The 27,864-nt window shown below is 57.9% G+C and overlaps 1 protein-coding gene across 7 annotated transcripts; it reads left to right on the forward strand.

Moving 5' to 3' along the window:
- Nucleotides 1–674: 674 nt before the first annotated feature.
- Nucleotides 675–27,058, forward strand: SSU72 (SSU72 homolog, RNA polymerase II CTD phosphatase). 7 transcript variants are annotated; one of them, XM_080803038.1, is made up of 6 exons: nt 675–1,069; nt 10,729–10,872; nt 24,426–24,565; nt 25,077–25,195; nt 26,086–26,286; nt 26,526–27,058. In XM_080803038.1, the coding sequence occupies exons 1-6, from the start codon at nt 990–992 to the stop codon at nt 26,625–26,627; spliced, it is 786 nt and encodes a 261-aa protein (XP_080659164.1). In that variant the 5' UTR covers nt 675–989; the 3' UTR covers nt 26,628–27,058. The 7 variants fall into 7 exon arrangements, 5 of the variants coding, with proteins under 5 accessions (XP_080659164.1, XP_080659166.1, XP_080659165.1 ...); XM_080803039.1 differs by lacking the exon at nt 675–1,069 and adding an exon at nt 6,715–6,844; XM_080803040.1 differs by lacking the exon at nt 26,086–26,286.
- The last annotated feature ends 806 nt before the right edge of the window (nt 27,059–27,864 follow it).

Consider the following 27,864-nt stretch of genomic DNA (forward strand, 5'->3'; position numbering starts at 1 on the left):
CGCACGTCCGCAGCGCAGAGCAGCCCACCGCCCCACAGCCTTCTTCCGCTCCGGTGGGGTCTGCGGGCCACCGCGCAGCGCGCCTTTCCACGGCGCCGTCCTCTCCCGGCCCCCGGAAGCCAGCACGGCCCACCCTCCGGCCGGATCCGCGCGGCGGGGCGCGGCGGGGCGCGGCGGGGCACCGAAGCCGGTCCTACCCCGGCCCTGCGACTCCGGCCCCCGGTGCCTCCAGGCCAGCGCGAGGCCCCGGTCAAGCTGCGCTCCCAGCCGGGAGGCCCTGCACGACTGCCCTCCCCGAAGGCTTCCAGGACTCGGCCCGAGCGCTACCCGGCGGGGCTCCGAGAGCGACGTGCGGACGCCTGCGCGAGCCCGGGCACGGAGGCCGCTAAGCGGCCGGGGCAGAGAGGCGGGGCCTCGCGGGGAGCCGCTGAGAGTGAGCCCACTGCGGGCCGAGGGCGGAGTGAGGGCCCAGGCCGCGGGAGCGGGGCCCCGTCGCCAGCCGCCGCGCAGAAGCGGCGCTCCCGCGACTGCGGCTGCCGACCGGCCGGCGCGGCGCGCGGCGCGTCACTCCGGTCGACGCCGGCCGCACGTCGGACGCGTCTTGGGCGACGGCGCGGCGTCACGTCACTCCTGGCGACGGCGGCCGGGTTTAGTGACGTAGCACGCCGGCGCCGGGCTCCGGGCCGAGGGCGGCCCCTGCGAGGAGCTCGGGCTGCTGCCGGGCACGCCGGGAACAGCGGCGCGCTCGCTGTGGGCTCGGCGCCCGCCGGCGGAGCCTCCCTGCTCTCGCGACGGGGCGCTGTGGGCCGGCGCGGGTGGGCCGCCGGGACGCCGCGTCCGCGCCCGCGTCCTGACGCGCTACGTCGCCGGCGCCGCCGCCTTGGCGTCATGACTTCCGGGCGCCGCGGCCGCCATATTGCTCGCGCGGAAGCGCCGCGGCTGGGTGGGCGTCCCGGAGCGGTTGCGTCGCGGTCGTTGCGGCCGCCGCTATGCCGTCGTCGCCGCTGCGGGTGGCGGTGGTGTGCTCGAGCAACCAGAACCGGAGCATGGAGGCGCACAACATCCTCAGGTAGTTGGGGCCTCCGCCCTGGCCTAGCGCGCCCCGTCGGACGCCGGCCCCCCGGCCGGCCCTGCGGCCCCGCGTCCTGCCCGGCCCGTGCTGGGCGGCCGTCCCGCTCCCTTAGGGCCGACGCCGGGGGGGCCGCGCCGGGCTCGTCGGCCCCGGGGCCGAGCGCAGCGAGGAGCCCCCAAGGCTCGGTCGTCCGCGCGAGGTTTCGGGTTCTGAGCCCGGAGGCTCCCGGGCGCTCCAGGCCCCCAGCTCCCGGGGAAGCCGAGGGGTGGTGCGTTGGCATCCGCTGTGCTCGCACGTCTGTGCCTCTGGAGGTGGCGGCCCTTCTGTAGGGTGTCCGCCCGTGAGGGCCGGCCCCGGGTTCGCGTCTGCGAGGTGGTCGCGTCCCACGACGGGGTGCAGGCCGCTGGCCGTTCACGGGCCCCGCCGGAAAGCTTGCACGACGCGGCATAACCCAGAAAAACCGAAACCCCGAACACGGGCACGGCCCGCTTTGTTAACGCCGTGAATTTGTATCTGCGTTTGAGTTTGGGGCAAAACATGCCCTCCGTCCCCAAAGCCTCCAGCCGCGCGTTTCCGGGCCACACGGGGGTTCGGTTTTGCGTTTCTGGGGTACATGTCCGCGCTGGCTGGTCTTCCGTGATGCTGGCGTCGTGAGTGTAATAAAGCGTGTTTCCGTCACGAGGCCTCGCAGGCCGTGACGCTGACCACTTGCGGGTGGAGTCTGGCGTGCGGAAAGCCTCTTCTCGGAGTGTCCCCGGCTCAGAGGACAGCAGCGCCGCCGCCTCTCCGTGACCACCTTCCTCAGCAACCTGGAAAACTTAGAATTTTCTGCACGTTCTCTCCTTCCTTCCTTCCTTCGTTTCTTTCTTTCTTTCTTTTTTTTACCGTGTCAGGGTTCAGGTCTGCTAGTTCGGAGTGTCATCCTTCCTATCCTATTCCGCACTGCCCACCGTATTCACTGTCATTTTTCGTCAGAATGGGATGTTTTGAACCTAACAATTCAATGTGAAGGTTTTTAAACAGAAACCTTTACAATTGCAAACTTGTTTTAAAACTAGAAAGTGTTAGTATTAAGTTTGCAGGCATTTAAAGTTCAGTAAATTTAAGGAAAAGAATGTAAGGTTAACACTCCTGGAAAGTTACTCAAGGAAAATGAAATTTAATGTCCTCAGTGAGAAGAGGGGATCTGGAGACCGCCTCGTGCTGATTCTGGATGGCGGTCTATCGTTTAAGCTCAGTATCTGCGTAACAAATTTCAGCTGAACTCTACAAAAAGGAAATTTTTTTTGTTTTTTTCTTTTTAAACTACCTGTAGCAGTTTTGTCATGATACCAGTTCCAGAACTTGCCCATGTGATACTCCCCAAATGATCCCTGCAGGACGGTCTGTCCTTGTGTCGTTCAGAGTGGTGGCGGCCGGCACAGCAGTGGGTCTCCTGTGGAAATCGGGGTGCAGAGAACCTCTCCAGTAATCGCCAAGTCAAAATTCTTAGGTGTGCTTGTACCCATTTTACTGTGTTTCAGATTTGCTTCAAAAAGAGACTCCAAACGAAGGTAAGTTTAGGGTAATCTGTATTATTAATATTTTTTAAAGATTTTATTTATTTATTTGACAGATTACAAGTAGGCAGAGAGGCAGGCAGAGAGAGAGGGGGAAGCAGGCTCCCTGCTGAGCAGAGAGCCCGATGCGGGGCTTGATCCCAGGACCCTGAGACCATGACCTGAGCCGAAGGCAGAGGCTTCACCCACTGAGCCACCCAGGCGCCCCAGGGTAATTTATATTATTGACATCATGAATGTGACGTTGACTTAGACCTGAACCTTTAATTGCTAAAATACCTATACTTGGGGGATGTTTTCATTTGTTAGAAAATAGTGTTAACTTAGAAGAAGATCTCTTTGCAAACAGAATACATTGACGATGGAGGCAACCACAGTTCCTCACAGGATCGGTGAGGCACCTTCTGGGTGTGTCCTGTGTGTACATACACTGAAGGGAGAGTAAATGTTTTGTAATTTCTTTTCACATGATGTTGGGTTTTGGTGGTTATTTTGTTGTATTGAATTTGAATATATTTATTCATATTGAGTAATGGCAGTGGTTATAAAATTAGGACACAGTAATCCAGAGGAATTCTGTGGAGCAATTAATTTTGTAGCCAACCCCGGATTAATAGACATTTTAGCTGCTTTTTATCTTTCATTCGTAAAATGTCAACATCCTTGTGCCGTAGAAATACGTTTGCACGGTTTTCTGATTGTTTCCTTGGATGAATTCCTAGGGGTAGAATTGCTGACTCAAAAAGTAGGCATATTTCATGTTTTCATATATTTTGCCAGACTACCTTCCAGAAAAGAACCTATTTATAGGTTCTAGAGCAAACCTGTTTTTTCAGTCTGGGCGTCATTTTCATTTTTTCGTGCTGCTAGGGCAAAAGAGGATCTCACCCTCCTTTAGTTTTGAAATTGCTGTTGAGATGGAACAACTTCCCGTGTCTTTCACTTTTCAAATTATTTATGGCTTTGTTTCTATTTGGATTTTACAGCGTTTAAACGCATTTCTAAGAACTTGATATGGTGGTTTTTAAAGGTGCCTACAGAGGAACCGCCGGAGACCTTATGAACGTCAGGGCCCTACAGGAGGTGTTTGTGAAACACAGGAAATCTTCTGAAATAAATACTGAAAGGAACACAGTTAAGTGAACCCGCACAGGGGCTAGTTTTACTAGCGAGACCCTATTTTATTTTATGTGTTATTATGGCCCTATTGCAAATCGTCTGTTTTCTGACAAGTCAAATACAAATGGTAATAAATGTTGGCACTTATATATCACAATATGTCGTGTATACACACACACACACACACACACACACACACATATCAATGTTCCCTGGGGTGATTATTTTTGATCTTTTGAGACTGCCTTGTTTCAAGCACCGGCTGTGGGAGCTCTAGGGTCTGCGGGAGCGTTTTCCACGGACACCTCTTTCTGCTTTTTGTACGCTGTAGCCCGAGATTTCCCTTTGGAGCCAATTAATTTATTTTTTTGTTCAGAACGATCTAGATGTTAAGGGGCATGTTGAGATTCTTGGAAGTCCTCTTAGTCTAGCTGTTCAACACAAATTTTGTAAGACAGACTTCTGCATACTGCTGAACTGAGTTCTCAGGTCTGTTTTCAGTCCTAAGGCCATGTGATTTGGGGACAGGAGCAGAGAGGCTGCAAACGAAGGAACCAGGTTGCGAGTCAGTCTCTTGAGCTCTCTCCGCCAGGTGCTTGCTTGTCTGTCTGTCTGTCTTTCTTTCTTTCTTTCTTTTAAGATTTTATGTATTTGGCAGAGAGAGAGGGAACACAAGCAGGGGAAGTGGGAGAGGGAGAAGCAGGTTCCCTGTGGAGCAGAGAGCCTGATGGGGGGCTCGGTCCCAGGACCCTGGGATCATGACCTGAGCCGAGGGCAGACACTTAACAGCTGAGCCACCCAGGTGCCCCATGCCAGGTGCTTCTAAATGTCATTTGATTTCGTCCTTGCAGTCCTTAGATGTCCACATTTAACACAAGTGAAGAGGCAGTGCCCAGAACAGGAAGCCCTAGCTCATGAGGGACAGTAAGGATTTGGACGCAAGGGGTTCTGGTTATGATGAGTAACAGCACTGAGACTCCAGGTGGATAAAGCACGGGCTGATGAAGGGTCCAGGGTGAGGTGAGGCAGCAGAATCCGCTAAGGTCCCATGGTTCTCTAGTTTGGGGTCGGGCTTTCAGATCATCACCAGGTCATCACCAGATCATGTGGGCTCCCAGCCATACTGGAAGTTGGGCAGAATCGGCCGTCCCCTCCCCGATGGGACCAAGTCTGGGGCTGCCTGTGGTTGTGTTGCAGGAGCACCCCCATTCATGGTGTGAAACTTACTCCCTGATCTTGGACCCATTTCCAGAAATCTCTTGCCTTTACCAGGGAGGGGTAGTCAGCTGTGCCCTGCAGCCTCTCTGCCTACCTCTTTTGGTATTTTGGTTCTGGGTACCCTTGAAAAAAATAAACTGGGAACTGTTTAGGGAGTTGAAAGGATTAGAAATCATGACTTTTTAAGAAAGGCAGGGAATGCAGAAAAGGTCTCTACAGAGGAACACATTTGCCTTCCTAGGTTTTAAGGGACTGCATTGGCTTTTTTTTTAATCTTCAGGAGGCAGAGCTAAAGTGAGGAGGATGGTTGGAGAAAAGGCAGTTTTCACACGAACATGGATTCAGAACTGGGTAGACCAAGTAGTGTAACAGTTCCCATAGCTAAAACATTCTTTCCTGCATCTCCAGTCTTTTACAGATGAGAACGGGTGAAGCCCAGAGCAGGGAAGATAGCTCAGCAGTTTCACCCATGTCATTAACACATCCTTGCTTGGGGCCACGTAGGGTTGGAGCAGGAAAGCAGCACAGTCGTGGTCGTTTGTCGCTGGACCATCCAAAGTGCCAGATCTCGAGGGCCTGTTGTGCTGTCACTGGGGTGGGGGTGGGGGTGGGGGGACGGACACTGGACAGGCTGACAGCAACCGGCAGAGCAGGGTGGCCAGCAAAAAGCCAAGGTTGAGGAAGAGCAGCCAGGGAGGGAGGGACGTCTAAGCGGGGGTGCTGACGGGGGGTGCTAAACGTAAGGTGCACTTGTCACAGCGGGACACCGGTATCTCATGCCTAGCTGCTCAGTTTTGTTGTTGACCTTGTGGGAGGATAATAAAGTGTGAATCCTGGGAAATGTTTACTGAGACGTGTTCATAGCGCACATTTAGCAGGCGATGACATAGGTTTTGCCGGAGCGCTCACGTTTCAGGGGCCTGGCCGTGCAGCTGCAGGTGGGCATTCGGGTTTACTGGCTTGCGAGCAGTCGATTGGTCCATCGGTATGAGGTCATCACGGGCTAGACGTCGGGCTGATAGCAGTGAGTGATGTGCCTGTAGGGAAGGTGACCTGGGACTGTGAGCGCGTTGTGCCCTACTTAGAGTCAGAGTGTGCTTACTGAAGGTTGGCCGTGGCTCTAGGATTCCAGTCTTGGCCAAAGAAACGCTTGAAATTGATTAATAATCTCACTGTGGAAAATAAAAAAACATAGCGTAGCCCATGCTGTTAATTTGGTGTTTGCTTATGGTCCTTTTCGGGGTTTGTTTGAACATCATCATTTTACCATTAGCCATGGGGATAGCAATGGAAACAGTTCTCTTTCCCAAAATTTGACATTTTCTGTGATAGGTTCTTTATGATAGATCTGTTGGTATTTGTAAAGACGTTGAGCCTCTAGGTTGTCGGGAATGTTTTTTTTAGCATCGCTTCTTTATGTAAGATCGTTGTCACACTATGTGTTGTCACACAGCACAAGATGGGCCGCTCTGCCAGCTGCATCAGCTTCGAAGAAACAGCACTTCTGTTGCTAATTAGCCTTTTTGCCACTTGGGAACATTCTGTTGGGGGAAGAACAAACTGCACTTCATTTTTATTTTTAAATACACTTGACTGCCATTTCAGAAAGTTGGGGAGGGCAGTGACAGCAGAGCCCTGGACTGTTTCTGATGGTGGAGGGGAGGCTACCTGCATTCTGAGTCCCACCCGTCTGTTTGCAGCTCCGGCAGTCGCCCCTTCGGAAGCCTGGTTAAGCCAGGTGGAATGTTGGGCTAGGTTATCTTTGGGACGATCTGCTTTTACGGTTGTGGATAGACTAAAAGTGGAGAATCTTCCATCTGGACAGCTAATGCAAGCCTCAGACCCTACTGTGACAGAAGATGCGTAGAAGAGAGAGGTGGGCCTGCTAGGTGCCATCATCCCGGCCATTCAGTCTTGGGCTGCCCCAGCGGGACGGGGGATGTGAGTCCCTGCACCAGGGGCTCTCCATCTGGAGCCTCCTGGGAGCCCTGTGGGTAGCTTTCAGGTGGCCTCTCTCCCCTTCCCCGGCCTGAAACACCGCGGGGCCCTGTCCAGGGTCTCTGCATCATGGGGTGTGTGCTGTGAAAGGCTCTGAGGCGCACTGTCCCGTTTCCCACTTCCCCGTGAGCGGGCTCTGCTCCTGCCCCGTGGCTTTCTCCATCGCTGTCCTCTCACTGTCCTGTGTACTGGGTGTTTTCCCTACTTTGTCCTGCCCCCCGCCCCCGCCTGCCGGCCCCCAACTGTCGAAGGAGAGTGTGTTGGATCTGTTTTGATCATGTTGTAAGCCCCAGGAAACGTTGTTGAATCAAAATGGAACGGCAGGCCTGCCACCGGTGACCGTGGTGGTGGCTTTTAGGTTTTAAAGCTTCAGTCCTGTCCTTGGGGGTCTTACTTCTGTGGGCTCATGTGGTTTCATGGTGCACGTCCCTCCTTTCCCCCACCTGCTGGAGAGGCTGCGCCTTGACGTACAGGTGTTGGGTGTGTGAATGGCTGAGCGCCCTCGAAGCACACCCACTCCTGGACACAAGGTCAGTGGTCGGTGGTGTCGGCTTACAGGGTCCGGGACACTTGCGCCGCCTCCGGGCGTCTTGAGACACATGAGACACACAGAAAACTCAGAGGAGACTTGAGGGTTGGCAGGTTTCAAGGAGGGTTATGCTGCCCATAGTTAGTCTCAGGAGTAATTCCTCTTCTCCCCTCAGTGATGTGTGGTTTTCACATTTCAGCAGCCAGTAAGCTGCTGGCCCAGTGGGAGAACGGCTTCGGGACACGTCGGGGAGAACGGCCTGGAACTTGAAACACAAGCTGCTTGTTCCGGGCAGTTCTTCACAGTGTGGTGACATGTTGGCTTGCCGCTTCGTGTTCTCCATGGTGCTCGCGGCCTCAACCTGCTCTGGGACTGTCTTGGGGGTTGGGACCTGTGCATTGGGGGTTGGGACTGTCTTGGGGGTTGGGACCTGTGCAGAAACAAGGGCCCTGCCGACTGGCCTTCAGGGCTGTTGAGATGGCCTTCATCACGGGCTTGTTGGTGCTTGGGAGAAAGTATGTATTTTAGCGTACATCATCTGGTCAGGAACCAGGTTCGGATTTGGAGTGAAGGTGGTCTGCGTGCACCTTCTCGGTGCACACGAGTCGACTTGTGCCGTGCATCCGTGCCCTGTGGCTGGGCCCCGTCACCCTGTGGTCACAGCACAGGTGCCTTGTGATCAGGTATTGGAAATGTTGGTCGTCTTGAGGGTTGTTGGGTTTTTTTCTTTTTGAGGGTTGTTTTAACAGTTCAGGTATGCGTGGGGCCTGGTGTGCTTATCAGGAGTCTGCTGTTAGGCTCTGTTCTTGGTCACGAGGGACACTCTGGGGGTCAGCTTCCGCATCTCATATTTTCAGGGACACAGGCATATGACTCAGCTCTTACCAACCTCAGAGGACTCGGGTGAGGTGTTTAAAAGAAGCTTGACAAGAATGCTTCTAAAATTCACCGTTGCAGGATGTGCCGTCTCGGTACTCAGCCGGGCCAGGTGCGGAGGCCCTCCTTCCGCGGGGACACAGCCTCTCCCGGCCCCCGTGCCGCTGGAGCCAGCTGCGTTTCCACTCTTCGCTTTCTCTGTGCATCATCGCAGGAGCTTTTTGGTGTGTGTGGCACCCCTCACCTTTTTCCCATTGGCAATAGGACCCTGCTGGGTGGTGGGACACACAGGGTGGCTCTAGTCGTCTTTGGGTCCGTTTGGGGCTGCAAGAGTGTCGTGCGGGGCCGTTTGCAGCGGGTCCGCATGTGTTCCGTAGGACAGGCTTCCGGAGTCAAGCGTCTGTGCTGGAGGGGACAGCGGTGTCCATTTGCTGGATGTTGGCACCTTCTCCAGAGGCTCGCGGGTCGTGTCCAGCGGCACCGTCTGAGTGAGGTTTTCCTATGTGGAAAATTGTTACTCACTTGCCCTTTGCCAGCTACTTACTATGTGCCTGCTGGGGACACGGCAGTGAGCAGAAGGGACCATGTCCTTACCCTGACAAGGCAACGGGACTGTGCTAACCCACAAGCAGACTTCAACCTTTACGTGATGTGTTTCTCTTAGGATGAGTGAGATTAAGCTCTTTCCTTCCCTGTGACTTTTATGCTCAGACCTTTGCCCCTCTGTGGGGTTTACTCATTTCATTTTCTAGGTCAGGGTGTTCTCCGCCTTGGCCCTGCGGACGCTTTGGGTTGGAGGACTGTCCCCGTCATTGTGGGGCTTTAGCAGCGTCCCTGGCCTCTAGATGCCAGGAGCGCCCCTCCGTTGTGAAAACCAGAAGTATCTCCGGACACAGTCAAGTAGGAGTCGCAGGAAGACCTAGAAAAGCTGGAGACCATTGTCTCCGGGGATCTTGGAGCCAGGCAGGCCTGGGAGAACGCTGGAGGCACTGATGGAAACACACGTGTTCGCCGCACGTCCCGTTGCCCGGAACTCCTTCAGATGTGGACGTTACGTGGTTTCCGCATAGGGAGCTGTGATGAGAAAGCTGTTTTTCTTCACACACTTCTAACACTTACAAGTTCTGCTGACTGAGTTTGGAAGCTTGCAAGTTCTGTGCCAGACTGACGATTGCACATGACCGTAGCCGACCCGAGGGGTTATCCGTGGCGACACCTGGGAGGTTTGCTTTCAGGTGACGTTTGTTACGGTGCAAGTTGTCACTCACGGGCTGCGCTTCGTGACGCTCCCCCGGGCTTGTCAGGAGATGCATTCGGTCCCTTCCCTTCCCTTGGACTCCAGCTTACCAGAGTTGGCACAGCTTGGGAGCTGTTTGTTCTTGAGCCTTGTGGCCGATGTGATGATGTAAGAGACTGCGGGGATGCGCCCGTGGGCCTGACACCCCGGGGCCCTCAGTTCTGGTTTCCTGGCGAGCCCCGGCCCACAGGATGTTGGGGGCCTGAGACGTGGCGCTCCCTGTGTGGCGCGTGCGGTCAAGTCTGTGGGAGAGTCGTCGGAGTCACACACGAGGGGGTCCTGGGAACCTGAACCCTGTACAGCGGTCCAGGCGGTGGTCAGCTGTGCTCCAGAGGAAATCTTCCCTAACTCCGCATGTCCGTGGGGCCTCTGATGGTCAGAGAGGGTCTGGGGGGATGTGGTGAACAGCTGCGGTGCTTACGGCCACCCTATAAGTGCGTCAGCAACCCTTTGTCTTCCGTCTCGATCACTTTCATCCAGTTTTGGTGTAATATGCTGTAGAGTTTTGTTAAAGACTTTATTTCTTAGAGGGCCCTGCGTGCGTGTGAGTGGGGGGTGATGCCGAGGGAGAGAGGATCTCACGCCAGCTCCCCGCTGAGCGCAGATCCCGACACAGGCCTCGGTCCCACGACCCCAAGACATGACCTGAGCCGACACCAAGAGTCAGACGCTCAACCATGCGACCACTCAGATGCCCCAGTATGCTATAGGTTTTGTTTTTTTTTTTAAGATTTATTTATTTATTTGACAGAGAGAGAGACAATGAGAGAGGGGACACAGGCAGGGGAGGTGGGAGAGGGAGAAGCAGTGTCCCCCATCCCAGGACGCTGGGATCATGACCTGAGCTGAAGGCAGGTGCCCAACGATTGAGCACCCAGGTGCCCTTATGCTATAGGATTTTTAAAAATTTGTGAATAAAATGCTGGAAGTTTAGAATTTAAAAACATGTCTGTAGTCTGAGCAGTTACTCATTTTGTCTATTTTCCATTCCATATTCCTTGGCTTTAGAATTTTGTGTCTTAATCCAACTGTGATTTTTTTCTCTCTTTGTGTCTTTCAGCAAACGGGGATTCAGTGTCCGGTCCTTTGGAACAGGAACGCACGTGAAGCTCCCGGGACCAGCACCCGACAAGCCAAATGTTTATGATTTCAAAACTACATATGATCAGATGTACAATGATCTCCTTAGGAAGGACAAAGAACTGTATCCCAGTGGGTCGCCCTTTTAAAAACCCCACGTGCTTGTCCCTGGCAGGCGTCCTCTGACGTGGGTGTCGCTCTGGCATCCAGTCTAGGGCTTTCTGTGATGCAGGTACCTAGCGGCTGCCGCGGGGTGCGGTGCTGAGTCACGTGGCACACGTGGTGAGCAGGGGGACGCGTGGGGCCCGTGTTGACAGGGCCGGGGCGGCAGAGGTGAGGAAGGCAGGAGCCACAGAGCGGAGTTGATTTTCCCGCTGCAGGGCCGCCCGCCGCTCCCCTCTGCAGGCGGCTGCGCGTATGCACACGAGAGCACACTGTGCGCAGCAGCCCAGGTAGGCGGGCGCGTCTGCTACCGAAGGAAGCCTGTTAGAAGCAAACAATTTGAGAGAGCTTCATTGCAGGAAGAGGCAAAACAGACTGGATCTGCTACTTAAGACTCAGGTGAAAGAAAGGTATTTGTTTTAAATTATTACTCATGTTGAGAGAGAGAGCACGCACACAAGTGAGAGGGGCAGGGGGAGGAGGAAAGGGAATCCCAAGCAGACTCCGCACTGGGTGCCGAGCCAGTGAGGGGCTCAGTCTCAAAACCCTGAATTCATGACCCAAGCTCAAACCCAAGAGTCAGATGCTTCACTGACTGAGCCGCCCCAGCGCCCCACGAAAGGTATTTTTCATTACGAACGTGGCGTCAGGCTGTATAGTGGTTAAGATCATTGTTGCCTGGCCTTTGCCCGGGACACTTCATGATCACGTGTACTACTCTAGAACTTCTGGGCCTGCCTTGGTACGGTGAGGGATCTCTAGTTCTCGGGATGGAACCCAAACATACACCAGGTGAAAGGAACATAGGCACCAGAGAGAAAAGTCTGTCTTCATGTTGGTCCTCTTGCAATTTTTAATAAATTACAGATGTTTTCTGTAAATCTGTAGATTATGTAGCACGGAGTGTGGCCGCAAAGGTCATGCTAGCAAAATGTAAAACTGGACCCTGACAGTTGCTCTGTCTGGCCCAGTGCGCGCTGCCCTCAGCTACAGTTAGAAAGCTGTCGGGCGCTGAGGCAGAGTGCCGTCGTGGGTGTGTGGGGCTGTCTGTGGGAGGCGGGAGTCCAGGACCCGAGGTCCTTCTGGGAAATCCTGGGTGCCCCCCTTTCTCACGAGCGGCAGAGCCTGCACTGGGGAGAAGACCCCGCGCATCCCTGGTGAGCTGCATCCTGGTCTCTGTGTCGCAGTGCCGCGCGCTGGTGCGCTGCTCACGCCCTCGGGCTGGGGGCGGGGGCGGGCTCTGGCTTACCCAGAGGCCCCATCTCAGAAAGGCTGCTCTCCCTGAAATTCTCTTTTGTGCTGAGAGCTGCCCCTGAGCCTTGCAGAGAAGTGACCACTAGCCCCCTTATCCTGGAGACACTGTGACCGTAACTCCAGGTTTTCTGACTGTGTGTGAACTCTCCACGTGTCGTGAAGCTTCTCTCAAGACCACGTCTGTTTTTGAAGGTTTTCCAGCCAACACCATTCATTTTTAAGCTCTTGTACTCAGAGAAACTAAAACAAAATAACGCGCTTGTTCATACTCCCTTAATTATTACAAATAAGGTCTTCTGACATTGGAGCTGACCATGGTTGCTCTGTTTCTAGGAGTGGGCAGCACTTTACCATGTTTTAAGAAGACTGGAATGAGAGGGATTTGGAGTAGGAGGGTTGGTGTGCGCATCTTAGCAGTTCTGAATGGAGGAGCAGAGACCAGCTGCTCAGAATTCAGAATCTCCCTGTGGGTTGTCTTCGTACAGATGCACGGTCTCCCCATAGAGCATCCAGTCCAGGAGGCGTCTGCACACGTGTGCCTTTGCTGCATCATGGGGAAGGTGTGGTGGTTGGGGGTCATGGCTCTTTCCACTGTCACCAGCAGTATTTGCCTCCTGAGACCCCGCCTAGGAAGGTCACCTTCATGGACCGCCCCTTTTGAGTGCCCCTCATGGGGCTCTGGAAGAGAGATACCTTTGTCAGCCTATTGACTTCACTTGGGTGGGATTTCTGTCTTCTAGGAAGGGTGCCAAGTGCATCCCTGGACCGGTAAAGAAGGGGCATCTGCTCCCAGGGAGAGGGGACGGGGGGACGGGTTGGTGTGCACACTGGCAGGACCCTGGGGATGGGGGCACAGGCCTTCCCCGTATGAGGGAAACAGGGAAGGAGGCAGCGGGGATCAGCTGTGTGTTGAGGGTCCCACACCTGGCTTGGGAGGTGCCCTGAGGACAGGAGGGGACTACCTGACTAATGATGGGGGCGGCGGTGGGGGGTGCTGGTGTTTTGTTCGCTTCCTCATTGGCATCTGATACGAGAAGCGGAAGAAGCACCAGACGCCAGGTCTGTCACCGCGAATGCTGGGGCTTCTGGGGAAGTGATGGTTTTAGGATGTAAACCACGGATGAAACAGGACATTCAGTAAATTGCACATTTTCAAGGGCGAGTGTGACGTCACAGAAGGAAAGTGGTCCCTGACCGGCAGAGCTGGGAGGTGAGGGGCAGTGGCTGGGGGCCGGGCTTCCCTGTGTGCGGGTGCACGGGGCGCCGGAGGCGCAGTGCAGGGCCTCGACGTTGAGCTCTCAGCACGTCTGCGCCCGTGGTCCTGTTAGTGCAGAAGCTCCTCATTTCTGAAACTCTGGCTGTTTGTCGGTGGCTTTCCCTGTGGCTCTCCGTCTGTGGGCAGGGCGGCCCCAGCGGGTGGAGGGCCAGGCACTGGTCTGCGGTCCCTGCAGGACCTGCCCCTGGGAGCTCGCGGAGGCCAGGCACGCGAGTTGGGACAGAAACCTCTTTAACCCTCAACTAGTTAGGCTAGACTGGGCCGGTTACCAGTTCCCTGTGGGGATTATCTGCAGGTAATACAGGGAATCCCTGTTGGCCTGACCCTCCGCAGACCACCAGAAACGTCCGCTTTCTCGCTTGCGAGGGCCACAGAAGAGCACTGCTGGGGGAGAGTGCACATGGCCAGCCAACTGCGGCCGGCGGGCGCTGCTGTGCCTCAGGGTTGAGCAGCCATCGCCACGGCAGATTTTAGCACATTTTCAAATCTCATTTAAATTTAATTAATTAACATAGTGGATCATTAGTCTCAGAGGTGGAGTTCAGTGGTTCCTCCGCTGCTGCAACACCCAGGGCTCATTCCATCACGTCTCCGTCACCCCGTGCCCCCTTCCAAAAACCCCTGTCTGTGCCTGGGTGCCCCCCGCGTTTCCTGTGCGTGGGGCCCTGGGGTGGGCTCCCCCAGCGTGTTTGAGGCTCACCCATGTGCTGGTGAGGGCCAGCCTGTCTTATTTTTTAATGTGATTTATTTTAACCTTTTTTCTTCCTTTACCTTGGAGTTATTTTGAATACGGAGCAGCCTTAACCGTGCCCTGTGGGCTCGAGCAGAGGGGTGGAGCTGGGTGCAGGCTCCAGCAGACGGGGCTCCCCTCACTGAGGGAATGGGGTCTGCAGCTGAACCCTCAGCCCGCCTGGATGGTCTCACTGAAACGAGACCACAGTTCCTTTGTGTCTGAAGGGCCCGTCTGGGACCGCACACCCAGGATCACTGGGCCCCATTGGGGGTCTCCAAGGGGGGGCTGCCGTGTCTTTGTGAGGTGTCATGGGGAGCCCATTTCAAACCTTGCAGTAGATCATCGCTTTGGGAACTACAAGATCATTTAAAATCACTTGTCTTAAACAGTAACTATGTAAATAATATGAGATTATGTAAATTAATATGAGAAGAGACCAGTTGCTCCTAAACTCCGATTGGAAACCCAAGTAGAATGAACACTTTCCAGGATCCTGGCTTTGCGCACAATCGGGAGACAGTGGGTGTGAGCCTGTATCCAGCACGTTTTTCTAATTTTTCTCCATCTTGTGTACTCTCCTTAGGGATTTGGCTTTTTTTTTTTTTTTTTTTAGATTTTATGTATGTATTTGACAGATCACAAGTAGGCAGAGAGCCAGCCAGGCGCCCGTGGGTTAGGTTTTTTCAGCCACATTCTCACTGTCATCCTCTGGCTGCTCTGCTCTGTCTTTGAGGCTTCGGGCTGCCGTGTGTGTGCAGGGCCCGAGTGACACGAGGCCGCAAAGCGGAGTTGTCTGGATGACCCAGCACCGTCCTGTAAACGTCTCCTCTCGTGATTTCCTTAACGCTGTTTCTCTAGCTTACCTGAGTTCGGGAACACCGTGTGGTGTAGACAAACTGTCTCGGTGTGGGGTTGGTGTAACCAGTGAGGTTTCGGGGCGATGGTGGGCTGTCTGGTCTAGGTTTTGGAGAGTCAGTCACACTTGGATCTTCGCCTGCAGGGGGTGCCCCTCCCCCCAGTGTTGTTCAGGGGTCCGCTGTATGTGTACCCCGGTCTTCAGGGTGCGATTTTTCTTGGGTTGGGGTAAAAGCTGAAAATAAAAATGAATTCTGAGATTGTGGGTCCCCACAGCCTCCTGAGCTCTGTCCTGAGTCCGAGGCCAGTGGCCACAAGCTCAGGGTTCTGTCCTCCCCGAAGTCCTGTTCTGCAGTAGGACCACGGGTCTTTTCCTTTTCTCCAGGTCTGCCTGGGCTCTTGTTTCAAGCTCAGCGGGCCGTCTCCCACTGTGCTCGGCAGGGTGGAAGGAGCTGCCAGGGCCGCTGGTCCCGTCATGGGAATGATACCCGCAGCTCAAGCCTGTGCTTTCTTCCCTGCCCCCGGCGGGCTCCCGGAGCTGGAGGGGTGCTTGGCCCCACCCCTTGCCTCTGCCGTGTTGGACCTTATCTTACTGCGCTGGTTGGCAGCTATGTTTTTAAGTAGTTTTTGAAAACTGTGTTTGTTTAACAAATGAGTGTGTTCTAAGCTAAACGCTGATTTCTAGAGAAACTCTGATCTAGTTTTGCTGATCTTTAAGCTTTCAGGTTTTGGGAAAGCACTTGTGCTTAAAATGTAAATCACGACCTTACACTACTCCAAAGAAGCAGAAGAGCCACCATCCTGTCTCCTCTAGGGAGAGGCCGGACGTTGGACACAGACGGTTGGCTGGTAGTGCCAGGGGTCACTTGCGCGTCTGGGCGTAACAGAGCCTCGCTGACCTCACCCACGGCTTCCAGAGCTCGCCCAGGGCCGGGAACAGACGTGGTGTTCCCAGCCCACGGTGGGTGAGATGCTGACGCCAGGTGTGTTGAGAGTGGGTTACGTCAGATGGGTCACACCTGTGGTTTGCCGTGGCCTAATAACCCCGTGGGTAGCGGGGGGAGGACTTTGTAGACTGGAAGGTCTCCTGGCCGCCGAGCCTCACCGCGGGGCCGCAGTTAGGTTGGGTGCTAGGGTTCAGGAGCTGGTGTGGGAATTTCCTCCAGGGGTTTAGTGCAGCCTCCCTGCTTTGCAAAAACCGCTTTGATTTCCAAAATGAACTTACTTTTAACACAAGGAAGTTCTAGCTCGAAAGCTTTTTATGTAGTGGTTCTCAGAGTGTGGTCTAGGATTCCAGCTGTCCCCACAGCCCTTTCAGAAGATCCCAGGCTCAAAGCTGCCTTTCTCACTCTCCCGAAGTGTGCCAAGGGCTCTGTCAGAGGCTCCCGCCCACCGTGTCCCAGTCCTCCCTCTGATGGCTGAGGGGCCGCGTTTGTGTTCTTGTGAAGCCCTGCGATGGCCCCAGGATGGCCCCAGACCCGCCCACTCCCTGCCGCGCTGGGGACAGGGAGGAAGGGGGAGGGTCAGAGCTGCTGGATCCAGCTGGTCGCTGTGAGGCCTGTGGAGACCAGACGGACGGGGTGTGGGGAGGCCACCGGGCGCCACTCGAGCCTCACAGCTTGCTGACGTAAGAGCAGCCGTAAGAAGCCTCTTGCTTCCACACTCTGGTGCTTCACCCTGAAAACGCGGGCTGAGGGGTGTCTCCTGGATCCGTACAGGTGAGGAGTGGCCCAGTCTTCCTGCGTGTGCCCCTTTACTTGGCGTGCTGCTCCGTGATTCACGTGTGTGGTCTCCTTTGGCCTTTCTCCCCTGAATCTAAACTTGGAGTTGGTGCGGCCTGTGGCACGTAGTAGGCCCTGGATGGTGGAAATCAGGTGAGCTGTCATGACCTTTGAGAGGGGTGGACTCGAGGGGCAGGTGGGAGTGCATCCTCTTCCCAGGCCCGGGGAGACTGCCTAGGCCCTGACCCAGGAGGACGTGTGGGGGGCGAAGAGTGGGTTGAGCAGGAGGGCTCCGGGGAGGTGCCAGGCTGAGCAGGAGGTGTGGGTCTGAGTCCCAGCGGTCCTTACAACAGGCACAGCTCGCCCACCAGCCTTGGGGGCGGAGTGCGACTGAGGGCACCCCGAATGGAGACGCTTCTCCAGCTGTGTCCACCTTGGAACAGACTCCTGCGTTTTGGGGGGTGGGGCGTGGGCACTACATCAGGGTGTCGTCCTGCCCATGCTGTGTCGTCAGCAGATGCCCTCGGCCCTCTGTCCAGGAGGGGCTCCCAGTGGATGTGTGACCCCTGAAACGAGCGTCAGGGACACACGTCGGGAAGAGTGGGAGAGACCTGTCCTCAGCACCTTCGTGGAGGCCTGGTTCCAGCCCTGGCCCCAGAGCTCATCTGAGCCACATGTTCTGCCTCTGGCCTCTTCCTAGACGGCAGCTGCTCCTGTCCCAGCCTCACTCAGGGCACACTGGGCATCGCCATTACCCCAAGAGTAAGGTTTTGAGGTCTTTATGATGAAAAGCCTCCACCAGGCCCTGGTTCACGCAGTTCTGGGTGCGTTCCAGTTGGAAGATGCTCAGTGACGCCTTTCTCTCCCGTGGCCTCTGCTCATCTCGGGTTTCTGCTGCTGGTGACCCTCGCCGCCCGCTCTGCCGCGGCCGGCTGTTCGTGGAGGCCGGTGGCTCTGGCTGCTTCTCGGGTCCCTGTGGAGAGTGTCTGGGGCGGGTGGGGGCGGGTGGGTGGTGGTACAGCGACTGTGGGCCCCTCGGATGGGCTCCTCAACCTCCCCGTGAGCCAGACAGTTTGTTGTGCAAAATGCGTTGTTGGGACAGCGAGGGAGCCAAGCTCTGGGGGCGGGCGGGCACCCCGGGCTCTGTCTGGTTACTGTGCCCTGGTCCTGCTCTTGGCTTGCCTCTTTTCCTTTCTAATGTTCTTTTATGGTAAGACCGCTCTTTTTCTTTAAATCGCTTAGGTAATTAGAATTTCAGTGGGGAAGGAGGGTCCTTTTATTTTTCCTTTGTACTGTGTTGCAGTCACGTGGGCCTCTGAGGCGTCGCAGACCGTGCCCAGCCCGCAGGATGCCGCCTTCTAGCGCGTCCGTCCCCTGCTGCGGGGCTCAGCCTTCTTCCCCACCGGAGGATGGGGATGTAGTCCAGTCTTGAACCATTTATGTAGAAAAGACAGGGAGTGGGAGACTAATTCGTAATTTAAAAGCTTTTTCTTTAAAAAGTTTCAGAAAGTAGGATCACTTTCACTAAAATTCTTCATCTTCAGTGTCAGCTTTTTGTTTTGAGGTTAAAATTTTGATAAACAGCTGGGATTGGGTGTGTGTGTCTGTGAAACAAAGACCAAGGGGGCGCCCCGCTGGCTCAGTGGGCAGAGCTTGTGACTCTCGATCTCAGGGTCGAGACTTGGAGCCCCACGTTGGGTGTAGAGCCGCTTCAAACACCCGCACACACAAAGACTAAAAATAATTCTCCCACCGTAATTTTATTCATCCAGCCAAGTGACTTGAAGTTTTTTTGTGAACGTTCTCTCGAATTTAAATGAATGCAGTGTTTTTCCTGGTTTGGACAAGTGGTCGTCCGCTAGTTCTATTATTTAAGTCTCCTACAACATACTGGACAGGGCACTGTGATGACCCTTGTTGCCTGTTCACATCAGGCCGACTTCCAGGGGCCAGGAGTGAGACCCTCGCTCTCACTGAAGCTGGGGGAGCCTTAGAGGAGGTCCTGAACTTTGACCTCACTGCCCACACCTCCTGGTGTCCCCCGGCATGAAGGATCCTCCAGCCAGTACTTTTAAAGCCCGTTCAGAGGTGGGTGTTTCCTTTGAAGAAATGCGATGGCCTCACCCTCCCTCCACTGGTGATGCTGGGTGCAGGTGGGTCGGAGGGGAATAGGAGCCGCCATGCTGTGCGCGGGGCAGTCGGCCTCGTGGGGTGGCAGCACCTCCCAGAAGCGTCCGTTCCAAGCACAGCTTGCAAAGTGCCAGGTTAGGCAGGTCAGCATCTTCCTGCATCCAGGCCACTGCCCCGTGACCCTGTCAGGACTGGAACCGTCCCCAGCGAGGCTGGGGGGCGGGGGCAGGTGTCAGCAGCTGCTCGGGGCGACGCTGGGCCCTGGCAGCTGAGGCTGGGGCTGCCGCCACTGGCGAGCACAGCGTGATTGCAAACACAAATGTCTTCTTTCCAGCACGTTCTCTGCTGATTCTAGCCCCATGGAAGCAACTTTGCCGCTACTGTGTGACTCTACATGGTCGTGGGCGCCTCTGCCTCCACGTGCCCACTCTTGGCCCCTGCGGGCCGCACCTCCCGGGCCCGGGTCCCCACTGGGAGCGTTCACGCCGCCAGGTGCAGGTGGGTGACTTGGGAGGGGGGACCTCTGGGCCCTGCACCCTGAATGTGCTAACCCGGAGGCCTGTTTTCCCAATGTTCTTTATTTTTTCACGTAAGTAACACTTGTCCCTAAAAATGGCGCTGTCGGCCTTTCCTGGCAGGCTCTCGGGGCCTGTGTTCTCTGGGAGGTGCCGAGTGTGCAATACGGTGGTTCTCTGAGTTCGCTCGTGCGTCTGCAGGATCCAGGGTGGTCCTCACTGTTCTGTTGGGGGCCGTGGCCGTCTGACTGACAGAAAATGGTCCTGAAAGGTCTGCGTGGAGGCAGCAGGCGCCTGTCCTGCTTCTTCTGGAGGCCGCTGCCTGTGGCTCTTGGGGTTGTGTTTTTAAAGAGGCCTTCAGTGAAACCCCGGAGCTTTTGTTCTAACAAATCTTCCGTGACACGGGGCTGGGGGGGGCGCACACAGCATCTGGCCCTGCGTGTGTGGGGCCTGGCACCACTTTACGGTATGGCCCCGAGCGGACCATCCCGGCCTCGCTGTGTGGGCCGGGGGTCAGGGAGGGCACCAGCCCATGTGTCCGCTGAATGTGCGGGCTCACGGGGCTGCCCCACTCACGCCTCGTAGCTGATCTGAAGTGAAGGCAGAATTGTTGTCACTGTATAACCCTGAGATTTGAACTAAATACTCGAATTATTCCTGAGATGGGGTGGGGAGACCCAGTTCCCTGCCGAGGGGGGCTCCTTGGACACCTGCCCCGCCCCTCATGTGTCGCATACTCCAGAGGGAGGCACAGGGGGCAGGAGGGAGATGTAGATCCTTGAGCCCCGCAGAGAAGAGAGGAAGGAAGGCTCCTGACTAGGGGTTCTAATTTCCTAGGCCCGGGGAGTTGTCCTTCGTTACGGGTTTGGGAATGGGAAATTGCCCTGGGCTTCCTGGGAGCATGGCCTGCTTACCTGGATGCTGTGTTCTGTGCTTGAGCCTTTGGGGGGCTGTCAGGCGCTCCAGTCCTCCTGGGGCGCGGCCCTCTTCCTCAGCATTGCGCACCCCACACAGCTGTGTCCTGCGGCACTGGCTGCGGGGGCCCAGCCTGCGGGGTGGGCGGCGGGCATTTGGGCATTTCTGAGCTGAACTGCCTTCGGATCTCCCTCCCCCGAGGGCACTTGGGTCCTGCGTAAGAGTTCTTGTCTTGTGTCTGTGCTTCCGTTTCATCAAGTCTAAAACCAGAGGTCAAACTAGATAGAGGGATTCGAAAAGACCAACAGGCTTCTGGGTGCGGCCCACTCTTGGGGAGCCTCGGCCACAGAGATTTGGGTCACATCCAAGGCCAGAAAGTGGAAGGACCTGGATTAGGCATGGCAGCGTTTGGGGACAGTAGGTGTTGGTACCCGGCGTGTGTGTCCTTGGGGCGTTTTGCCCCGCATCTCGGAGGTAGGCACCGTCTGCACAGGACGCGTGAGCAGCGTTTGGTCCGACCAGGGCTGCGTGCGGCTGCCGGCAGCGCGTTGACCCCCCAGGCAGATGTACGGGGAACCCAGGGCCCCCACCCCAGGATGAAGCCCCGGGGTGCCCTGGCTGCAGAGCGGGAAGACTTGGGGCCTGTGCCCCTGCCCCCATCCGCGGGCGCTGTGAGGCCCTTGGTCCCGAAGCCCCTTTGTGCCCAGGCACCACCTCGCTGGGAGCCCTTCTCCTGCTGCGGTCATTTCCGCTTGGGGACCCTACTTCTGTCCTCAGTGTCCCAAGCCTGTCTCACCCAGGTTTGTCTTGTGTTCGGCTGGTGACACTTGTGAGGAAATGAGGCTTGAGCTGCGCTCAGCTGTCCTTGGCAAGAGCCTCTGTCTGGCCAGGCCAGGCAGAGGCCCCGGGTGGGGGAGGAGTGTGGGGCGGGGGGTCTGCGGCAGATCCCTGCCTCGCCGTGGCTCAGGGAGGAGGGGGCTCCGCTGGTAAACCCGTGGCCTTGGAGCGCGCGTCTGGTCCCTCGTGGGGTCTCTCGGTGCCTCTCCCTTGCTCGGAAACGGCTCGCCCGCTCTTGTCCCCTGCTGCCGTCTGCTTCCGCCTCTGCCTTCCCTCGTCTTCCTCCGCGGAAACGTCTCCACTGTGAGCCCGGGCTCTGCGGCTGCCGGGCTCCGCCGCTGCCGGGCTCCACGGGCCCAGGCCCTGCCCTGCCAGCCCCTGGCTCCCTCCGTCCCTCCTCCGAGGACGGCACGTGGGGCTTCCCCGGGGTGGGGAGAGGCTGCCTTGCGGTGAGGGCCTTTCTCTGGGGCCCCAGTGTCCACGTCCACCAGATGCGACGTGGCTTTAAAGATGGAAACGTCCGGCTAAGCCGCTGTGTCTCGGGCTGAGGAGAACATCGGGGTTGAAGTCAAACCTGATGCGGGCAAAGGTGCCCCGAATCAGAACCAGAGCCGCGTGCCCCGGCTGTCAGGGCTGGAGCAGCCCTTCAGGAGGACAGACGCGCCGGGTCCCGGAAGGGCAGCTTTTGGGGCAGCGCCTAGCCTGGCCTCCGGGCCCCGGGCCCCAGGCTGTGCAGGCGAGGCTGCTCCCAGGCCCTGGGCCCCATCCGTCTCCGCTGCACGGGACTTGGGTTTCCCGTTTGCATTTCAGCTTTGCAGAGAAGACAGGTCGCCTGCGGCGACTCGGTGTCCTGCCTCGTTCCCGTCTCTCTCGGGACGCTCTCCCCTCCTGCGGCCCGCGTGTCTGCCCGCGGGCTTCATTCGGGCCCGCACGCTGGCGCTTACGAGAGTGTCCTTAAGGAGCGCGCGCTCATCGGTGGCAAGGTCTGAGTTGTCTGTTTGCTGGTTCAGACCCCGGAGTGTTTCAAGATGGTCCTTTCCATGCTTCCTTGGTATGACACGCAGCACCACGTCCCTGCCTGGGCCCTCCCACCCTCCGGGCGCCCCTGGGCTGCGCCGGCCTCACTGCGGGGGGAGGGGTCGGGCGGACGGGCTCCCGCTCCCGGGCCACCTTCGCCGGTTGCAGCCGAGAGCCGTGAAGACACGCGCCCTCTGAAGCCCAGGGGCTGGGAGTGGGCGACACAAGTGCGAGCCTCAGGCCGCGGCGCTCAGCGGGGCAGGGGCGGGCGTCCTCGCCCAGAGGCCTGCAGGAGCCAGAGGGCGGAGCTGTGGCTTCGTCCCCATCCCCTCGGCCTTCTGGGAGTATCCCCGGTTCGTGTGGAGGCCGAAGCCTCGCTAGGAGCCCCCCCCCCGCCCCCCGCCATCGCTCCCAGGGCACTTTCAGTCGGTGCTGGGGAGAGGGGACGCCCGCATGCCACGTCTTTGCCCCCGACCACCTAGGAACCCAGTGTTCCAGGCCAGTCGAGGGAGCCCCTTTCTCGGGAGGCTGTGGCCTGCCACTGAGACTCGGGCCTGCTGCTCTGCCTCGGGGAGTCGGCCGGCCGTTCGCCAAACACGGGCAGCCAGGCCAGGGGCTGGTCCGGGCCTGTGTGCGGTGGGGCATCGCCCTGCCCTCTGCTGACCTCCACATCCTATCCCTGTCCTCGCGTGGTTCCTGGGGGGCTCCAGGTCCCCGTGACTGGGAGCAGCAGGTGGGTGTGTGGGTTCATCGTGAGGGGCTCCTGGCTTGTGCACTTCCCGCCCGGCCCAACCCGGGCCTCGCATCACTGCTGTTGGCCAGGATATAGCCCGGAGGGGCCACTGCCACTGCTTTCCTTATCCACTGCGGGGGGCTGGGAGGTGATCCCTGAACTAGACGTCTTTTCTTTCGGGACGTGAACCCCAGTTTCGTTTGTTTTTCTTCCATATGAATCACGGAGGCTTAAGTAAGGGAGGGACGGTTTTGCGAGGCCCTGGGGTGCTGCTGTGGGGTGCCTAGTGGCCGGCCACCCCTTCTCGCCTCACCAGGAGCCGCGCCCCTGGAGTACAGGTCTGTCTCCGAGGACACGCCGGTGCTCTGTGGTCTTCCTCCTGCCGACGGGTGCGCGCTGTCCCACCTGCCTCGGCCGCCTCTGTCCTCCCTGCAGCCACACAGGGCCTGCCCTATGCCGTCTCTCCACGCTGGACTCTGACTCGGAGCGCAGGAAGGACCGAGCGCTCCACGCTGCACAGCCTGCGTGTGGCTCACAGCCGCCCCGGGCACGGCAGTCGGGGGGCGGGCCGGGCCCTGGGGACGCACAGTGGATGGAACGCTTGGCTAAAAAACTAACCGGACACAAAAGCACCTCCCGGCTGACAGTGACATGTCTTTTCAACTTAGAACTCTTGCACGGACTGCTGGGGTACATTCTGGAAGCTCTCCGCTATCTGGACAGGCAGGAAATGTATTCTGAGTGATAGGAGGTTAAGTAAGTTGTCATAATCGAACATCGGGGAAAACCATTAAATGTGTCCTTCGGAAATCCGCAGGTAGCGCATGTCTCTTAAATAGAATTAACGAGATGCTTCTCCCCAGTTGTCAGGAACCCCCTTTAGGGCCTTTGTCCCTGTCTCGAGGGTGGTGAACCCTATCCCTGGGACCCTGAGTATAGACCAGGTCACTGGGTTTGCGCGGGGTGGGCCGTACACCTGCTGCAGGGCCCGTGTGTGTCCCCTTAGCTCTGAGGGACTCCGGCCGCTGGAGGCTCTGGGCCGCTATTTCCAGTTAACCTGGAGCTTCTCCCCCCTTCTTGCTGCTGAAGTTGCCTTTCTTGGTGGTTTCTAGATTTTTCTGGTACTGCTGTAACTGAGCCAGCCTTGGGGGGACCGGCTTTGTCTTTGCGGAAGAGCTTGTGCTCTGTGCGTGGTCACCAAGTTGCTCCAGGATGAGTCAAAGCAGCAGGTTGAGGAAAGGCAAGCGAAGGTTGCAGACACCAGCTCTCTGCCTCCCAGAAAGGGGTTGGTGTGAAGGCTACAGCCTGTCTGCGGGGCTTAAGGCAGGTGCCTCCCCCACCGCCTTGTCTCCTGTGAGACCCCGAGGACGGCCCACTCCCCAGAACGGCCTCAACCTCTCTGTTGCTTCGGTGCACCTGCCGGGGTGGGGGGCAGCTGGGCTGGTGCACGCTGGCGCCGAGCTGGACGGGGGGCTGGCGCGTCCTGCCCTTAAGAAGTCTTTCCAAAGTTCCTTGACTCCAGCACTTAGCTACACGCAGAACGGCATCTTACATATGTTGGACAGAAATAAGAGGATCAAGCCGCGGCCAGAAAGGTTCCAGAACTGCAGAGACCTGTTCGATCTGATCCTCACGTGTGAAGAGAGAGTGTACGACCAGGTGGTGGAAGGTAAGGCCGCAGAGCGATGGTGCCCCACGTGCCCGGGCCGCGGCTTCGCCCGCCACGGCCTCGGCGGCTGCCCTGGCGGCACACGCTGCTGCTTCCGGGGCCGGGAAGGCGGGCGAGGCCCTCATGAGGAAGCCCCCTGCCTGCGTGGCGCGCCTGAGGAGAGGGGCCGGGGTGGGAGAGCGCGCCCGCTGCCGGTCGTGTCCATCCGTCCGAGACCCCCTGCGTGTTGTCTGAGCACGCGGTGCGGGTTTTAGGGTCTTCGGCACACGGAGGGCGCATGGGGGGCTGGTGCTCGCGAATGAACACGCTGTCGGATGCTCCGGCCCGGGGCAGCCTGGCTGCTCGTGAGAAGGTGGCTGGTGCGTTGAGCTTGGTGGTCCCCAGGTTTCCTTGAATCACCCCCACCAGCCTTGGAAGCGCTCGGGCCTGGCTGACCACCCCTGGGCCAGGGACAGGTAGAGCAGGTGCCCCGATCCTGTGGCCTCTGACCGCTGTGCTCTGTTCCCGGCAGATCTGAATTCCAGAGAGCAGGAGACGTGCCAGCCGGTGCACGTCATCAACGTGGACATCCAGGACAACCACGAAGAGGCCACCCTGGGGGCGTTCCTCATCTGTGAGCTGTGCCAGTGTGTGAGTGTCCGGCCCTGCTCTGGCCCAGGGTCCAGGTGGGCCTGACCTGGGGTCCCCGGGAGCGGTCTGCCGGAGGGACATATAGCAGGACCACCTCCTCCTGACGCACAGGTTTTACCAGGAAAGGGGCTGTCACGCGATTCAGTTCATGTTCATGTCGGGTTATTTTCAGGTGTCCAAAGCCAGGTCAGTGCCAATGTGCCTGCCGGTTTGCCCGTCGACCGCGCAGGTTTGACTTAAGAACTTGCTTTTCTGCTTGTTGTGCGGTTGGTGGGAGCTCAGTGCCCTGCTCAGTGCCCGGCCATGTCCCTACCGAGAGCTCCTGCCAGAACTCCGATCAGGTCTAGCAGAGCCCAGGGGCCCCCAGAGCTTCTTCACCCTCAGGACCTGCCGGCCCTTGGCCTTCCCACAGTGGCCCTGGGCACCCTCCCGTGTGTGGGAGCCTGTAGGTGCTTTGTAGCTGCTACGTGGCTGTGCCCAGAGCAGAACATTTTCTCTTAAATGTGACGAAAGAACCCACCCAAGGAGAGAGCCAGACGCCTTGCCCTGTGTTCTGCCTGTGAGAGCTGCATTTAGGTCAGCTGCTCTGACAGAACAATGAGGGAAACAAGTGGCTTGACCAGGAAGTCCAGAGACCCGCGGGCCTGGACTGGTTTGCCACGGGAGGGGCCCAGGTCCTCCTCTCCTGTTGCTTTCCACACAGCTTCCATTCCCGAGATCCCTCAGGGCCCAGCATGGCTGCGGAAGCTCCAGCACTTGCGCCCATGTTCTGGCCATTATGCCCGAGAAAGGGCTGAAGAGGAACACATGTCCCAGAAGTTGCACATGTGACTTCTATTTGGGTCACCCTGACGAGAAACGAGTCACAGAGGGGCTGCTCTTCTCTTCAGACAGGCACTGCTTACAGGCCGAGACTTAGGCCAGCGGACAGCCTCAGCCCTGGGCCAGCCCACACCAGCCCTGAATCAGCCTGGAGCCGGCCGCTGGCCGCAGCTCCTCCTCTAGGGCAGTGGTTCTCCACCAGGGACGCCTGGCCACACGCGCACACCTTTGTGGGTCTCGCAACTTGGAGGGGACGTGAGGGGCGCCTGGTGCGTGGAGGCTACAGACGGTGCGGGCCGAGCCTTTGAGCAAGCGGCCGCGCCTCTGCACGGTGGGGGCAGGAGGCCCGTGCGCTCCCACGGTTTGTGTACTGGGGGCTTCTGCCTCCCTTCCCCGGCGGGCCGGGGTGCGTGGGCACGAGTGTGCGGAGACGGGTGAGGGGCGGCTCGGCGGGCGCTGGGGGCGGCCGTGGGGCCGGGGCTCAGGGCGGCCCGCCTGCTCTCCCCAGATTCAGCACACGGAGGACATGGAGAACGAGATCGACGAGCTGCTTCAGGAGTTCGAGGAGAAGAGCGGCAGAGCCTTCCTGCACACCGTCTGCTTCTACTGACCTGCTGGCCTGGCGCCCGGCGCGCCGCCCACCCGCCCGAAGCCGTCTTTTCGAGCTTCCTTTTGTTAATACTTGTTCCTTCCTGAAACTCGTTTTTACTTTCAGGTGCTCTGCCGGCCGCCGGCAGTGGTACCAACAGACCGCGCATAGGAAACGCAGAGACACAAATGCGCGATTCGGAACAATCACGTTTTTTCTCTCCCACGTGTACTGACGGGTGGGATGTTGATTATAAAGGTTTTTTTTCTTTACCCAAAACAGTAAACAACGGTTTATAGTCCATTTCCCCCACGCATTTGTGGCTCTCGTTGTGGTCCCTTCCCTCCCACCCCCCAAACTTGCTGGAATGTACAAATAACCTGAATAAAGCAATGGGCTCTATCTTGCTGGGAAAGAACTTGCAGTTGTCCAATAAATCAACATTGCCGGTCGTCTTTGCTTTGTCCTGAGTGCCCGCCTGGCCTGTTCCTGCCGGCCTGGCACACTCACCCCTGGAGGGATCCCGGGGCCTGACCCTGCAACTCAGACTGCTTCTGAGGTCCGGGGGTGGGGGCACGGGGTGGGGGGACACTGCCTGTGGGGCAGCCAACTTCCCAGCAGGATTCTGCAGTCCTGCAGCCCACGGGGACTGCTGGCAGAGTGGAGCCCTTCTCCTCGCGGCACCTTCCGGGGCTGAGATCAGTTGTCCCCCCGGGTGGCCTTACTTCCCCACGACGCCTCCCGACCCATAGCTTGTGGAAAACCTCAGGTCCCTGTGGGGAAGCGTTGGGGACTCCCGCATAGGCAGTGCTGGCCTGGGGCTGTGGGTGACGGCTTGGCTCAGGGGCTCCTCCAGGGATCCCAGGATCACGGGGCAGCCTGCCGAGAGCCATGGACACTGGCCTGGGGATCCAGGTTGCCCAGTCCCGGTGCCTGATGCCGACCCCTGAGAGAAGATGGTGCTGAGACTGGCCTTGCCCCCACCGCGGGGCATCCTTTGGTCTTTGCTGGGCCATGTGGCCATGGCTTTGGAGTGACCTCCCTGCAGGGCCCGCCGCCAAAGGCAGGTACTCGCTGGAGGAAGCCTGATGCCGACCAACGTGCGGGTGGCCCCGAGGCACAGGAGGAGGGGCCGGGGAGGAACCCCAGGGCCCTCTCCAGGCCCGCAGGGGCTGGTCCGGCGGTGGCCCCGGGGTCCAGGGGCGCTGGGCAGGCGACCAGAGCCAGGACGGGCCAGAGCCCGCCCCGCGGCCCCCAG

This window comes from Martes martes (genome assembly GCF_963455335.1).
Source record: "Martes martes genome assembly, chromosome: 4".
NCBI classification, from domain to species: Eukaryota; Metazoa; Chordata; class Mammalia; order Carnivora; family Mustelidae; genus Martes; species Martes martes.

Excerpts from the sequence above, each read along its gene's own strand:
- SSU72 (XM_080803036.1), top strand. The coding sequence starts at position 24,109 with ATGAGTCAAAGCAGCAGGTTGAGGAAAGGCAAGCGAAGGTTGCAGACA. Across the intron at positions 25,196-26,085 it reads TCTGTGAGCTGTGCCAGTGT|ACAGGCACTGCTTACAGGCC; the intron begins GTGAGTGTCCGG and ends TCTTCTCTTCAG. Across the intron at positions 26,287-26,525 it reads GGGGACGTGAGGGGCGCCTG|ATTCAGCACACGGAGGACAT; the intron begins GTGCGTGGAGGC and ends TGCTCTCCCCAG.